At 33.5% G+C, this 15,721-nt stretch overlaps 5 protein-coding genes across 9 annotated transcripts; 3 read left to right on the top strand and 2 right to left on the bottom strand.

Moving 5' to 3' along the window:
* Positions 1 to 96: 96 nt before the first annotated feature.
* Positions 97 to 1,681, top strand: LOC136342961 (leucine-rich repeat-containing protein 58). Of its 2 annotated transcripts, none has more exons than XM_066289271.1 (3): positions 97 to 649; positions 710 to 1,404; positions 1,458 to 1,681. In XM_066289271.1, exons 1-3 carry the CDS (start codon positions 450 to 452, stop codon positions 1,628 to 1,630), a joined length of 1,068 nt encoding a protein of 355 aa, XP_066145368.1. In that variant the 5' UTR covers positions 97 to 449; the 3' UTR covers positions 1,631 to 1,681. The 2 variants fall into 2 exon arrangements, with proteins under 2 accessions (XP_066145368.1, XP_066145369.1); XM_066289272.1 differs by having other exon boundaries at positions 521 to 645.
* A 129-nt stretch (positions 1,682 to 1,810) lies between these two features.
* On the top strand, positions 1,811 to 2,670 carry Spase22-23 (Signal peptidase complex subunit Spase22-23). Its single transcript, XM_066289277.1, has 4 exons — positions 1,811 to 2,057; positions 2,111 to 2,273; positions 2,329 to 2,432; positions 2,491 to 2,670. Exons 1-4 carry the CDS (start codon positions 1,915 to 1,917, stop codon positions 2,618 to 2,620), a joined length of 540 nt encoding a protein of 179 aa, XP_066145374.1. The 5' UTR covers positions 1,811 to 1,914; the 3' UTR covers positions 2,621 to 2,670.
* On the bottom strand, positions 2,662 to 5,910 carry LOC136342963 (FGFR1 oncogene partner 2 homolog). Of its 2 annotated transcripts, none has more exons than XM_066289276.1 (5): positions 5,727 to 5,910; positions 5,514 to 5,665; positions 3,094 to 3,318; positions 2,888 to 3,040; positions 2,662 to 2,832 (listed from the first exon to the last, which is right to left on the bottom strand). In XM_066289276.1, the coding sequence occupies exons 2-5, from the start codon at positions 5,646 to 5,648 to the stop codon at positions 2,743 to 2,745; spliced, it is 603 nt and encodes a 200-aa protein (XP_066145373.1). In that variant the 5' UTR covers positions 5,649 to 5,665; positions 5,727 to 5,910; the 3' UTR covers positions 2,662 to 2,742. The 2 variants fall into 2 exon arrangements, with proteins under 2 accessions (XP_066145373.1, XP_066145372.1); XM_066289275.1 differs by having other exon boundaries at positions 5,514 to 5,650.
* Positions 5,911 to 6,165: 255 nt separating this feature from the next.
* Positions 6,166 to 9,137, top strand: Naa30A (N(alpha)-acetyltransferase 30 A). Its single transcript, XM_066289274.1, has 3 exons — positions 6,166 to 6,944; positions 7,007 to 7,186; positions 7,240 to 9,137. The coding sequence occupies exons 1-3, from the start codon at positions 6,318 to 6,320 to the stop codon at positions 7,375 to 7,377; spliced, it is 945 nt and encodes a 314-aa protein (XP_066145371.1). The 5' UTR covers positions 6,166 to 6,317; the 3' UTR covers positions 7,378 to 9,137.
* Positions 9,138 to 11,085: 1,948 nt separating this feature from the next.
* Positions 11,086 to 15,702, bottom strand: crm (cramped chromatin regulator). 3 transcript variants are annotated; one of them, XM_066289242.1, is made up of 14 exons: positions 15,535 to 15,701; positions 15,278 to 15,471; positions 15,033 to 15,191; positions 14,085 to 14,280; positions 13,791 to 13,991; positions 13,504 to 13,732; positions 13,265 to 13,456; positions 13,028 to 13,205; positions 12,828 to 12,977; positions 12,448 to 12,774; positions 12,196 to 12,391; positions 11,787 to 11,902; positions 11,586 to 11,732; positions 11,086 to 11,538 (listed from the first exon to the last, which is right to left on the bottom strand). In XM_066289242.1, exons 2-14 carry the CDS (start codon positions 15,458 to 15,460, stop codon positions 11,275 to 11,277), a joined length of 2,538 nt encoding a protein of 845 aa, XP_066145339.1. In that variant the 5' UTR covers positions 15,461 to 15,471; positions 15,535 to 15,701; the 3' UTR covers positions 11,086 to 11,274. The 3 variants fall into 3 exon arrangements, with proteins under 3 accessions (XP_066145339.1, XP_066145338.1, XP_066145340.1); XM_066289241.1 differs by having other exon boundaries at positions 15,278 to 15,700; XM_066289243.1 differs by lacking the exons at positions 11,086 to 11,538; positions 11,586 to 11,732 and adding an exon at positions 11,962 to 12,057 and having other exon boundaries at positions 15,278 to 15,702.
* Between the last annotated feature and the right edge of the window lie 19 nt (positions 15,703 to 15,721).

Below are 15,721 nucleotides of genomic sequence, written 5' to 3'. Positions count from 1 at the left end.
TTTAGGAGTTCTAAGATTCTTTTGTTTTAGTAAAGTCGTGTAGATAATGTAGAGTTTGATAATTGTTAGGTTTATTTTATTTTGGTGACTAGTTTTAGTCCCTTTATATTTTTAGTATTCTATATAGCAGATTAATGCTTTATCCAACCACCTGAATGAATTGGCTGTAAGTGATTTTGAAAATAATCTTATAATTAACACAAAGTAAATAGTAAATAAAGCTTTTTGTTTTTTTTTTTAATTTCGTTTCTCATTATGTTTTGAGATCAGACCCCATTAAGCGATAGATTGGGCCGCAGGCTAAAGGTCATCTGCCTTATCAAGTTACATCGTAATAAGCGACTGATCTTATTTATTTAATAAGATGTGTGTTGGGGGCCTAGTCAGCAGTAGCATAAGATGTTTTACGCGTAAAACCGGTTGTGAGTGTTTGAAATAGTGCGTTTAATATGGAGAACTATACATCTGATAGCAGCGATAGTGAATCAAGTAACAGGATTATAGATTTAGCTTATTTACTAAGGAAGCCTGAAGAGGTAGAGCGGATACTTGATGAGTATTTGCAAAGTGATGCAAAAAAGAGGTTGGAAGTGGAGAAAATGGTTCTACATCATAATGAGCTAAACTTTATTCCTAGCAATTTATGTAGGTACGTACTAAATTAAACCTACAAGGCTTTGGTACCTAATAGCTCATTGATACATTACAGATTTGCTAATATGAAATTCTTAGATCTGAGCAATAATGGTCTAACAACCTTGCCTGACGTATTTGAACACTGCCAGTTAACAAACCTTCTTCTGAAAAATAACCTTTTGACGAATGAAAGTTTACCCAAGGAGTTTAGTGAGTGCCCCTCTTTGAAAGAGCTGAACCTGGGTGGAAATTCCATAGACGAATTTCCGGAGCAAATATTTAGTTTCCCTAATCTGCGTTACTTGTATTTGGGGGGGAATGGCATGAATAATATTTCAAAAGACATTTGGAAACTAAAGCAGCTTCAAGTTCTTTCTTTAGGAGGGAACAACATCACAGAAGTGCCCCCCTCAATGGGCCAACTAAAACATCTGCACATGTTGGTTCTCTGTGAGAATCAGATCGAAATCCTCCCATCCAATATAACAAATCTTCATAATTTAAAGTCTCTTTTGCTACACAAAAATCGCCTGAGAACTTTGCCACCTGAAATTATAGCACTGAAAAATTTATCAGAGCTGAGTTTAAGGGAAAACCCTTTAGTGGTCCAATTCGTGAGTGATATTACCCACCAACCAGCCTCTTTACTGGAACTTTCAGCCAGAATTATTAAGCTTTACAACGTAGAAGTGCGGCCTCATGAAATACCGCGCACTTTAAGCGTTTATTTGAATTGCGCACATAGATGCGTTAATCCCTATTGCAAAGGTAAAAAGATGAATGAAAGCGTTAAAAATTGTTACGTTTTGCATTTTTTCTAGGGGTGTACTTCAATAATAGAGTGGAACACATAAAATTTGTTGATTTTTGCGGTAAATACCGGATACCACTGTTGCAGTACTTGTGTTCCTCGAAGTGCGCTAATGGTCCCATGGAAGAGGTTCCTATGAGGCCTCTCAGGAGTTATTTGATGAAGAAAGTATTATTAGGCTGAGAGATGTATTAATTTTTAATATGTAAAACAAACAAAGATCTTTTGCTTCCATTTTTTTTGCATTATAATTGCTTTATCTCCTGTTCCATTTTTTACATTATAATTGTTCGCACCAGAACTTCACAATGAGCATTTAAAAAAGCCTAGTATGCTGGCGCCATCTATGAAAATTTCAGTAAACTTGATAGTGATAGCACACCTAACCTTATTTTGTCCCATAGAAATTTTACTCGAGTTTCTGACGTGTCTTAGCACCCGAAGTTTCTCATCATTTCTCTTCAAAAATGCATTCGGTTTTACAAAGAGGCAATTCTATATTAGCGTATGCTCTCAGTGTTTTAGCTGTTCTAACTTTCTGTTGCTTCATATCCACAGTTTTCTTAAACTATACTACAAGCGCTGATATCAAGACTGTGAAGGTTGTAGTGTAAGTTTTTCCTGTCTTCCTAGATTTTGAGATCAAATAAACCCAATTTTCAGTAAAAATGTTCCAGACTATAGCGCGTCGAGAGAGAAAAACGACTTGGGATTCCTCACTTTTGATCTAAAAACTGATTTAACTCACTTATTTAACTGGAATGTGAAACAGTTGTTTCTGTATTTGACTGCTGAATATACTACTCCGAAAAGTGAACTTAATCAAGTCAGTTTCATATAAAAATTTTTATAAATTGTAGACAGTGTCCATTATTTTACAGGTTGTCTTATGGGACAAGATAATATTGAGAGGTGAAAATGCTGTCTTAGATTTTAAAAACATGAATACAAAGTATTATTTCTGGGATGATGGAAACGGTTTGAAGTCTGTTAATATTTGTTAAGTTAAATTCTTAATGGCTCAATCAACATTAATTTTTCAGGGCCAATAAGAACATCACGTTAACTCTCTCTTGGAACATTATTCCAAATGCAGGGCTGTTGCCAAACATTTTTGCTAGTGGGTCACATTCATTCCAATTCCCTGCAGAATATACATCATCTAGAATGTAATTTTGAGTTTTTGTAATAAGTTTTCAATAATAAAAGAAAGATCCTTTTTAGGTGCAAGTGTTTAATATTAAGCAAGATAAAAATAATTTATGAAATTAAACAATACAAAACAATAATTGCTATTATGAAGATTCAGTTTCCATCTTTTTATCGCTTGCCTCAATAACCATATTATCTGGCTGCTTAGATATCTTCAACATCTCCCTTAATCCCTACAAATTTTAAAACCATGTAAACAACAATTACATGTTAACATTGAAAGCAGACCTGATTTTCAGCTTTTAATTGTGAAACAACTTCATCAATCTTAAAATCTGTCTCTTCTTCTGTATTGGCAGCTTTCCACATTACAGCAGCCATTTCTTGAATTTTATATGCTTGTTGTTGAATTATGTGTTGGTAATTTTGATTTTGAAGAGCCTAGAGAAACTAAAAACCAGTTAATATTACACCTACCTTTGAAGTATGCACACCTTTAAATTAATTTTAGACTGGTAAATTTGCTCCTGAGTGTGCTCTCTATATTTCATCATAATGTGCTCCAATGTATAATGATAGTCTTCTAAGGCAGACCTTAATTCGCGATTCTCCTGTTGGATTTCCCTTAAATGCCTGTTCTCTTTTTGGATATTTGCTATAAGCTGAGAATGGGGCTTTTGATTGGCAACCTCATTCAATTGCTCCACTTCCTCCTGAAACTATTTCAAGTTTATTAGAAAGTGTCTACTGCTGCAGATCTATCTAGAAGAGCACTCAATTAAATATGATTTCTTTTTGTTTTCATATTGTATAATTTGTTAAAAAAAAACAATTCTCTAGAAGTTTTGCATCAAAAATGTCCTACTAAAAATATGTAGGATCCATGGGTTCTGAGAAAATGACAATTTGATAAGTCAGTGCACCAAGGACTTTGAGCTAATTTCTTAAAAAAGAGTTGAAGTGAACTGTTACCGCTCCACATTTTCTTGAAGTTTTTTCATATGGTCGATTTTATCTGTGTAGCTTGAGCAGTATTTGGAATAATGAGAAAATATGATTTTTGAAGAACCATCTTCAAAATACTTTGGATTATACAGTGCGCGACAATAAAATAGCACACAGTGAAATTTATGTCAAAAGTCATTTGTAATGCATTTTATTTAATAATTTTTTGTTAACTTATGTAATACATAACAAAGGAGAATGATTGCTTTACAATTTTTATGGAAAAGAGGTGTTAATAACTAATACAATCAAAATCGTGAAAAGTTAACGCGACAAAATAATAGCACATTTTGGTTTGATTTATCTCTGCGGTGATTCAGCGAATAGTAATTTGAAGTATTTATGCTTAATCTTTTTTTATGAAGGATGAAACTCATACGCAATATAAATAAACACAAATACCATTCAATTTTCGAAGTCATGGGGCGAGGTACAAAGTTAAATGAGAGTGAAATCGCTAAGATTCTATGCCTATGGAAAGAAAAATATTCCATATTAAGAATTGCCAAAATTGTGGGTAGAAGCCGCAAAGTAATATATAATTTAATTAAAAATCCCAGTAATTATGGCAAAAAAAAAGGTAAGGGCAGACCACCAGCTTTAACGGACCGTGAGAAACGTGCTATTTTGAGAGCAGCATCAAACTCTTTTGCTACGGCCAGAGAAATAGCTGATTCAGTGGGCATAAATACTAATATCAGAAACGTACAACGTGTACTTCAACATTCCTCAATCATACAACATCAAAAACTTAAAAAGAAGCCACCCCTATCTCCAAGACACAAAGAGGCTCGTTTGCAGTTTGCGACAAAACATCTGAAATCTATAAAAAAATTAAAATATGTTATATTTAGTGATGAAAAAAATTTAATCTTGATGGACCAGATGGGTGGAATCATTACTATCATGATTTGAGAAAGGAGGAAGTTTATTTAAGTCGTCGGCAAATGGGTGGAGGCAGCCTTATGATTTGGGCTGGTATCGGGTATAGAGGAAAGACTGAATTGAACTTTATTAAAGGACGGTTAAATAGTCGTGAGTACATAAAATTAATTGATAAACAACTAAAAAAGTATGCTAAACAAATATCAGGAAAAAATTTTATTTTCCAACAAGACAGCGCAGCTGTACACACCGCAAAGTGCGTTAAAGAGTATTTTGAAACGAATAATATTACTATTTTGGAATGGCCAGCAAGATCACCCGATTTGAATATAATCGAAAATTGTTGGGGTAAACTTGCAAGAGCTGTGTACAAAAATGGCAGACAATTTAATAATGCAGAAGATTTAAAAAATTGTATTATTTATGAATGGAATAAGATTCCTAGAAAATATATTAAAAAATTATTCAAATCACTACCAGATCGTCTTATAGAGATGATAAAAAATAAAGGTGGTAGTACAAAGTACTAGCTTAAAAATGTATTAAGTTTTGTTAATTAAATAATTGTAATATTAGTTATTTTTGAAGAATGTGCTATTATTTTGTCGCGTTAACTTTTCACGATTTTGATTGTATTAGTTATTAACACCTCTTTTCCATAAAAATTGTAAAGCAATCATTCTCCTTTGTTATGTATTACATAAGTTAACAAAAAATTATTAAATAAAATGCATTACAAATGACTTTTGACATAAATTTCACTGTGTGCTATTTTATTGTCGCGCACTGTAGTTAGATTATTTTGATCTAAGGAATCCACTCCTGAAATATAAGTATGTTATAACCAGATACCCTGTATAACAATACATATTATGAACAGACTTGTGTGATTAAATTACTTTCAATGTCTTAGTACTTCCAAGTAAATATTCACCTAAATTCTTTTAAAATAGTATAAATTCAATAAACTCGCAATGTATGTATACCGAAATTTGTCAGTAATTTTCCTCTTGATTAAACATACTTGTTTCATGTCGTCTATCTTCTTGTTAACGGCATGGCTCTCCATGAGTAGGGCTCCAGCCAGAGCATCTCTTTCTTTGAGCCTTCCAGCCAACCTCTCAGCGTCGGTAATGATTTGTTGGATAGTTAAAGACATTGCTGCGTAAAAGTAATCTTAATTTAAAATCGTAGCAGGAATCTTCATTTCTTCTCAAGTTATTTCTTATGAACATACCTGCTTTTCTGATCCAAAGTCCTAGTATTGTTTCAATTTACATATTAAATTATAGCCGTGTAAGAGGTACTTTAAGATCGTAACAAGGAAATTCTAAAATAAATCAAATCAATAAAATGTTTAATAAACTTTAATTAAAAAACCAATAAAATATGTCATAAGAGCCTTGTAAAATTTGAACACTATCGAATGTTATTGCATCTTTTTTTCCAGTGGCAAGTTAAACAAAGAAAAGAAATTTATCTGAGCGATCGCAAATAATTATCCATAGAGTATCAGATTACCTATAAAACTAGTGAAAATAGTTATTTCTTCGTCTTGATTACAGAGCATTATCATTATGTTCCTTTCTGTCGCATGTTAGATATATGTGGCTGCCTCGAAAAATGTAACATCATCATTGTTGACTTTGACTTACAGTTGTCTGTGTCTTTCACTCGTCGGTTTTAACCTCACATTTTCTGACCCTCGCTACTTCAGTTACTTGTCAAAAAATGTTTTCTGGGAGCCCTAAAAAAAGTTTCTTTTCTTTGCAATGAGCATAGTGCAATACCCCTTTTCCTGTTATTTCGACTTAGTAATTTATTAACAATGAGTACTGTAATGTCTGAAACGAATTCGGTTGAAAAGTGCCCCGCGAAAGTGGTGAGCACAAAAGAAACTAAAGAACGCAACAAAAATGGTTTGGTAAACGGGCTGATGTATCATCAAATGAATAAAAGTCTTAGCAGTGATATTAAGGAGCTTAATGAATCCGATGTAATATTGCCTAACAATAGTGAGCCTGTGAATGACGACATTATGAGTAGTGTAGATAAATCGAAGAGAAGGAACAAGAAAAAAAAGCATAAGGCACAGATTGAATCAGATGATTCAGTTGAATTAAAAGTAGATCTTAATCATAGAGAAAAGAATGAGGTAATTGTGCCTGAAGAGCTCCCAACTCAGTCTAATGAACACAAACAAGAATGTATTATACCATCATGTAGTAATACTGAGAATGGTATCGATAGTCAAACTCTTTCTAGCACAATGGAAAACTTGTTAATTACAGAAGAAGTTGGTGTTTCTGATTTTAAAAAAATAGATTTTGTGCCCTATGAGTCTGAGCTGCAAATGCCTATGATCATGAAAATCATTCAGAAAGACTTGTCTGAACCATATTCCATATACACTTATAGATATTTTATTCACAATTGGCCCAAATTGTGTTTCCTAGTAAGCTTAGATAGTTTAATAAATTGTAAGGTTATCTGTAATTTTTATTTCATCATATTTAGGCTATGTGCGATGGACAATGTGTGGGAGCTATTGTCTGTAAACTGGATCTACACCGTAAGGTTGTGCGTAGAGGCTATATTGCAATGCTGGCTGTTGATCAGAATTATAGAAAATTAAGAATTGGGTCCACATTGGTGCAAATGGCAATACATGAAATGACCAATGGAGATGCAGATGAGGTATTTTTGAGGAATTCTAAAATTTTTGGGGTTGAATAATATGTTGTTTGAAGGTTGTCCTCGAGACAGAGGTGACTAATAAACCTGCTTTGAAACTGTATGAAAAACTCGGATTTGTCAGAGACAAGAGGCTATTTCGGTACTATTTAAATGGAGTTGATGCTCTAAGGCTGAAATTGTGGCTCAGGTAGGGGCGTGACTGCAAAACCCTCCTCAGCAAAACCACATATAAACTTTCAAAGCTATTTAGTAGTGTGGAATGGTTGATTTGGCTGGGATTTTTTCTGCTCTGTTTGAGCTTATTCTCTATTGTGAACTGTTACAGGTACATACTATTCAAACTATTCTCTTGAGATCATTTTACATCAGGACTGGCGTGATTAAAAATTAAAATATAACATTTGGTTATTTATTTATTTAAATTATTATTATATATAGGGCTGGTCATTTAGTGACATATAATTTTTAAATGATTATAGTTTTTAAATTTTGATTTTTTCTGAATAGTTGTGGCCTGTTCTTTGAAGCTAATTGTAGCAGTATTGTTTATGAAATATTGTTTACATACTGTGAAGCTTAAATTGTATTTTAAAATGTTCTCTCAGTTTTGAAACTTTGGTCAAACTGACAACTGATGACAACTGGACCTACTGTGGTGTTCATACTATATGAAAATTTCAATATCCTCTTTGGTTAGTCTAGGATAGTACTGTTGAAATTCATTTAAGATATCACCTCATTGAAAGGAATTTAAAAACCTGAAAGCTTACGTTATGCGTCTGTTGGCTTTTGTTTGCTCTAACTTTAGTATTTATGATGTGTTTTATGCTACGCTTATATAGTAAAGTCTCACACCACTACAAGCTCAATTTATAATCCTTCAAGTTACAGATGCAATACCAGAGTTCTTACATTTTTTGTTTATACCGTACCTTTCCTCACTTGAAGCACATCTAAAACTTGTCTGCTTTCTTGCAGTGTCTTGCAATCTGATCGAATACCCAGCATTTAAAACATTTGTCAATATTCTTTTTTCCAATTTTCATCATACATATCAAATCCCGATATATATGAATTCTACAAAAGCATTTTCCTAACGTGACTCAGCGTGTAGTTTTTTTATTTAAACCCTCTAATCTCTGGGTCTGTTTTTTGCTATGCTATCAGCTTGTTCATAAAACTCATTTTTCCATTGAAAATATGTTTTGGTTATAAGTTTGGCATTATCTGGTAGAAATTCCTTTTCAATATAATCTATTGTGTGTCTGATTGGTAACATTGTGAATAGAAACTCGATAACAAAACTAAAGTTAGGGAGCCTAACTTTCGGACGAACGTCGCCTTCGATAATGTCCACTACAAATGTGAACGTCAGAGAGAATTTTTTTTAATTCTATGCCTCAAAACCCAGAAAACGTTTTAAAATATAGTTGTTTACATATTATCAAAACTGTTAACATTTTCGTTATTTTATGAGTTTTGTTTAAAAAGGCTGTTTTGCAAAAATTTATTTTTGCTCCTTTAAATTTACTAAACATTTATTTAACAGTGTCTCAAAATACTGATTATCTTGTGTAAATAGTAAACCGAGAAACGTATCTAAATTCGAAGACCGTGTGACTAAAGGTTTAGCTGAACAAGGGTTATGTAATAATTGATTTAAATCGTAAGGTATAACATTAAAATATGTAATATTAAACTAGTTGTGTGCTTATTGATTTATTTATTAAAGCTCTTAAAGAAAAATTCTGCGTTATTCGACTACTAGCAGCAGCTGATAATCATTAAAATGAGTAGAATTTTTCTGGCAAGGGCATATTTTTCGCAGTATGAATGTGTAGATCAAACATAACATTATTTGTTTATAGTTATGTATATTTCTGTATATAAAATCTTTTAATGTTTTACTTTAGCCTTGTAGCAAACTAGAATATACCAAATTTATTATTTAGATGGATTTCGTGTTTGTTTTGCAAATTTCGAAAAGGAAAATGTAATGTCATTTGGCAGTAGCTCCCTAAAGTTAAAAAAAAAAATTTTTGCCATAAAAAATTTACCATATACATATTTTAACGTTTATCAATAACGGCTTTCCAATAGATAAAAATCAAAATATCACGAATTATGCGTCATTAAAATTTTTGACTCAGAAAATCGAAGTTGTTCAATTCGAGTTTCGACCTCAGCATATCAAAGCTGTATCGTAGGGCTACTGTGGAAGCAAATCTCATTGTAATCTGAACACTATTTCCACTTAATTTTTATTGTACAAAATTGTTACATACGACAGTAATTTTTCAATATCCAAATTTTCAATGTATCATTTATGCGTTTTAAAATATCGAAGCAAGAAGATTCTCTTCGTGTTTCTGCATTCCCGATAAGAAATGTTAAGTGTTCCGTGAAATTCAGCTTTCAACAGACCTTTGAAAATTTTTGGTATCAGGAATGCAGAAATGTGAAAAGATGTATTTAGTTCCTAATAATACCATGTTATTTCTGCTTTCCTGGTACGAAATGTTAAATTCAGTAAAACTCCTCCGTATATGTATGGACGATATTGGTTCGTTGAAGGTGCGTTCGAGAACTTTCACGAACAAAATATATCTCCTCGTATTTCTACTTTCCCTATACGAAATATCAAGTCAAGTATAGTTCCGCCGTATGTGTATGGACCATACTGGTTTGTCGAGGATGCGTTCGAGAACTATCAGGAGCTAAATACACCTCCTTGTATTTCTGCTTTTCTGATACCGCGGAACTAAATATCGTTGAAACTGGAGCAGTCAATTTTCAATTAATTTCAATTAATTTTTTTAGCATAAAATGACTTTGTACACCACTGGTTTTATCAAGTCGAAATCGTTGAGCAAATCATAAAAATAAATTCATGAAAAGTTTCAGTTCAAAGTTCAACCAAATTTAACTAAACTCAAAAGTGCATTAGAATGTCATTGATTTTTTATATGCCGATATTTTTTTAAGAAGTGGTACAAACTATAAATCACGTGACGCAATATCATTTTTAAATGAGTAGATATTTTCGATAGTACAGATTTTAGTTAGTCCACTTATTTCTAGATGGCACTATAAGAATTATAGGTTTCTTTATGTAAGAAAAGCAGATTTCTACTATTATACATTGTGTAGCTTATCCGTTCACGTCTAGAAGACGCTAGCAAAAAATTACAGATTTTTTTATATGAAAAATTTAATGGGACGTTTAGTTAATAAACATTTTACTCTAAAAACTTGATCTGTGAATAGACTATGACCAACAAAATACTGAATTAACAATTTTGAATTTCTAGTTCACTTAAAAGGGCTTCATGAATCTTTTGGTGTGTTGAAATTCTTTTTTCGTGAACCCGATCGTCTCTTGCAACATGAACCTCTTTTCACTTGCTAACTCCAAATTGACCTCCAATTATCCCACATGCTAATCTGCCTTTCTCATTAAACAATATTTGTTTATAGTTCTTTAATCCAGCTGTCCTTCATTTTTCTCCTCTTAATTACTTCTCGAAATATTGTTCATAGTCCTACTGAGTGCCTGATAAGGCTTCACGTTTTAGTGAGTAAGAAAAGTTTCTTCCAATAAATTCATAAGTTGTAATAATTTTTATCCCTTGTCTTCTCTGTGGAAGGTTTTCGGAATACTAATGTCTTCTTTCCCTCACTAGGGATATTTGTTGTTCGTATAGCTGAGACCATTTAACTCTCTCTGTAGATAAACTGGAATTGTCCGATTTTTGAAATGGCTTAGGAAGACCCTTTGAAGTACATTTCTGAAAAGAGGGTCAAAAAAATTGCTTATGGTAAGAACCTACATTAATACACTCCTGTCTCTAAACGCAGGTTAAATTATTTGGCAAATTGCATGAAAGATGATAGGAAAGTAGCATTTTAAAGCTTTATTTTAGCAGCAAGTATATATGTTAAAATTGTTCTCAGATAAGTATACGTCTCTTTATATAAAAAAGTAAATTTGGCACTTAAAAAGTTTATAAAAAGCAAAAAACTACGTCCACTGCAAAAATACAGTGTCCTACCAACAAATTTTGACTTATAGAAACAACAATTTAAAATTACTTATCGTTAACAACACTGGCAGCCAGGTCTGCGAAATTGGCAGCAAAATCCATACTACACTCGGTCATCAATGACCGAAGTTGCGCGTCTACTTCTCTGGATAAATCAGAGCCCATATTCGAAGTGGATGTCGCTGTAGGTGGGGTTTTCACAGGAATTTCTAAATGTCCCAGTAAGCTGCTTAAGGAATAGTCTGCTACGTCGGCATTAATCCATTCCTCTTCACCTTCTTTCAATATCCTAGAGGGACTCGGGGGCACCTACGAACGCAAAATCCACAAACTGTGAAGGAAATAACTTTTCTTACCGTTGAAACAACGCTGTTCTCTTCTTCTGGGTCTGTGATTACTTGCTGGAGATTCGGGTCTTCTTTTAACGTAGCCGGAGGCTCCTGGGAAATAATGCTCATGCGGACTATCTGATGGCCGCTGACGTTATTTGGCATCAAAGGAAGCTTTCATTTGTAGCTTCTATTAGTAGAGGAAATGAAGGAGTTTCATGGGCATACCTTTCTCTCCACTACAAGCGGTTTCTGTCTTAATCTTCGGCCTTTTTTGCTGCAATACTTTGGCTTCAGTTTTTGTATGGAACTGAGCTGTTGTTGCATACTAGAGGTTTGAGAAGCTGCAGACAAATCATGATGAGGAAAATAACTGTGTCATAGTAGGAATATATATTTTTACAATTATTTAGAAGGAATTGTTCATCAGTTCAGGAAGTTTTAGTCAAGCGTTATACAGTCATTTCAGTGACACCCTGTATATAAAATATAGCAAAGCCTAAAATTTTCTAAATTAAATTTTTTTAAGCAACACATAAATTAAATATAAACTCTCACAAAATAGTGAAGATGCGATGACTTTCGATCAAAGAGTTGTGCTAAACAGTATGGGTTAAAATGTATATGCAATGCTTACTTGTGGCACTTTGTAAGACCTCTAAAGGCGGCCTAAATATGTCAGTTTCTTGATTTTTGATGGCAGCATCAGATGAGAACTGCGCACCCTCCTCCAATTTTATCACTATATTATCAGTCAGATTCTTGCGCAACTTTGGTCCATTCACTGTGGCGGTTTTCAATGATTTATCACTACATACGTGACCGCAATGGCACTAGAAAAAACAATTTTCTTAATATAAACTATTATTTTAAATCTTAATTATTCTACCTTAACACTGTTTTGGCTATGATGTAATTTTGCTAAAGACACCAACTTTGAAAGTGACGACGAGAAATTTCGTTGCCTGATCTGCCAGGATTGTTCATATGACTCATTCCACATTTCAAGAAAGTTTCCAGAGCTACGTGAAGGCTTATCCAGTTTTTCCTCCTCAATTCCATCCCAACTATACTCTAAAATCAGTTTTGCATCACACCCATACATTAAATAGATTTCTCCAATTGTTAAGTTCTGACTGGTTGCTTCAGACCATCCTCTCCTAATGTTCTCTATTTGTTCCAGATTCTCTTCAGTAATTTTTGGCACTATTTCTTCCTGTAAATGTTCATTTACCCTTCATAAAATGACGTTTTTCTAATAACAATCACCTTGACAATATCAGAAATTTTAGGCTCCTCAGCTTCGCTAGACTCGGACAATTGCCTTTCGAAAGTTTGTAGAGATAAAATGGTGTTTACAGCTTCGTGTACCGCGTCAGCTAACAGGGAATCTTGCTCCCTTTCATCAACATTAGCAGCCTTCAAAGCAAGACTCAGTTCTGGCAGACGCAAAAGCACTTTTATATCACCTCACGTTCCTCAAATTTCAGTAGCTCCAACTTAGTACTATCACAGACTTCAAGCTCGGATTTTTGTTCAACAGAAATTTTCGGAAGGGTTTTCTTTTTCTTAGGCATCAATTTCTTGATTTCCGTATAGGTGTCCATCCCCAAACGGCGCTCGTAGGCGGTCAAACAAATTGTTTGCCTGATGCATTGGATGGGTCTATACATTCCATTTTTTTTTTTAAATTGGTATTTACTTACCGTGAGAAATATCCGCTTAAGTTTATTGAAGGGAGTTCTATTTTAACATCTGGAGGGGGGCTTAAGCGTAAGGGACGGGTAAGAAATACAGACTTTTCCTCTATCTCCTGCTTGGAGGGGGCGCAATCACTAATCAAGGGGTTTTCAGGCAAAACTGCCTTCTCGTAAATAACCGCTTCTATGGTTTTCCACCTAAAATATTACTTTTCTTTTCAATTCAACTGAAACGCATTACAGACCTCCTATTAAGACACTCAATGAGTGAACTCAGTCTTTTTTGAATGGGCAAAACTGTCTTTAACCGAGGATTCTGGGCCAGGCACTGAACCTTCAAAAAAGACGTCATATCTTTTGGCTTCAATTCTACAGTCACTCTATTAGGAAGTTTAACTTCCTCATATTTCTGATCTAGTTGGTTCAGCTTCACTAAAGCTTTGCACATTGGGGTTCTGACTCTCACATTTTTGCCTAGGTTTACAGTGGTAACAATATAGACCAATTAATATTAATAAAAGAATTAAAATACCTTTGATTCGTACACAAGTACCCCCTCTATAGATCAATTCACTTAGTTTCATTAAAGTTTTGTCAGTAATAACTCCGAGTTTTCTGTAAAGTTCTCCATAATTTATCACGCCATAGAGTTCTTGAACCACTTTCTTGACACCTTCTGAGAATTTTACATGTTTAGATACCTCATGGAACGTTCTTATGAAAAACTGGCGAACTATGAAAATACATTGAAATGGTTAGATTACTGAAAGTGTACACTGTGAAATGCAATATGTTGTATTATCCATTTTGGGGCAATTACTCTTACCATGCTCCTTAGTTCTCAACTGCTCCTCACTTGATCCTCTCTTCTTAAGTTTGCTATTAATGTACTGCTGAATTGCTTCAAAGTCTTTGCCAAACTCATTAACAGCCTCAAAAAACATCAATTTATCACTGTAGCTCCATTTTCGGACTTCCTTCTTTACATCACCCTTTGGCTCTTCTTTCTTACTTTTTGATTCCTGATTATTTGTTATTTGTTACTGAATGTATTTCTGTCTCTCTTATGACATTCTCTCCTCAAATTTTTCCATTAAACATCCAAAACACACACATTTCATCTCAATTATCATTAATTCATTTTCCCCACAGTCTATTAATTTGTACTCTCTATACAATGGAAAGATTTCCAATGTAAGGAGTCTCTTAAAAACTTCTTACAGATTGTGCTGTAAAATGACCAGTCATTTATTGATTACAAATGACCCTGAGTTTCTTAAAATTCTTATATACATATTATAACTATAATAAGTCAACAGGCACTCCAGATCACATTAGGATTAAAGAAACTACTTAAATAATTTTTAAGATTTCTAAGATCTGAAGAAGGTAAAGATGTTATCAAAAGATTATCAAATATTTTAGGTGAGCCCTTTCCAAAAGGTGAATCTTATTCTCAATTAGTTATATTTGAGAATAGTACACAATTTTACAATTCCTGGAGTGTGAGGCATTATTACCAAATAACATTTCAAAAAAGCAAACATATTTGCAGTAGCAATGGTTTTTAACTTTTCCCCACTTTAAATTGTTTTCAGCCAACTAAAGTAAATCCTTCTAAAAAGTCTAAAACTTAGTTTTGAATTTGTATAATTGTTATCTTTGTTAAATGGGGCCTTCTGACTCTTGTATCACCACTTATGACTAGACACACATCATCACTTACACATATATTATTTAATATATCAAATACTATATATTAATCAGCACTTACTGTCACTGGACCACTTGCTTTTTTAACCAGCCTAGTACCACTTCTATGAGGCTGATTCTTGATCTCATTCTCTTGAGTTTTTTCTGAGTTTCCTAAGATCACCCCTGGAATTTCTGAGTTAAGTGATGTTAAGGGTTCTTGGTTCACTGTTTCATCATGCTAGAAGTAGAATTATAACATATTTTTCTCAATGTAAACCTCATATTTATATTTTAATAAGTTTGGAAGTTAACTGAATGGCCAACCTTCTTGTCTTGCTCCTGTTCTAGTCTCATTTTCTTGAAAACCCTGGCGCTGGAGCGTATCTGAACGCCTCTTTCTTCTTTCAACAAGGTGCTAGTAGTGATGGACCCCAATAGATACTCCTCCGGAATGTATGAACTTGTATTAACTTTGGGAATGTCCTCCCTGAACTCATCAGCTTCCATGGTGTCCCTGTCTGTTTTGGCGTTACATCCATATAAAAATCTTACGATAATTTCTTAAGTTCCAGTTAATTTACATGGTTTCGGTGATTAGACGAATTTCAACACAAATATACACCTTTCTTAATGCTTTTTACACGAATTATTACTCAAAGATGATGAAAAAACCAGGAATTATTAACATTTTTATAGAAAGTTTTGTCCTCTATCGGATTATTTTGCTGAGAGTAGGAAAATGTCATTTCAAAAAACTAATTTTTAAGT

The sequence above is a fragment of the Euwallacea fornicatus genome, chromosome 13 (assembly GCF_040115645.1).
Source record: "Euwallacea fornicatus isolate EFF26 chromosome 13, ASM4011564v1, whole genome shotgun sequence".
Classification (NCBI taxonomy): Eukaryota; Metazoa; Arthropoda; class Insecta; order Coleoptera; family Curculionidae; genus Euwallacea; species Euwallacea fornicatus.
This window is presented reverse-complemented; position numbering and strand designations above follow the sequence as displayed.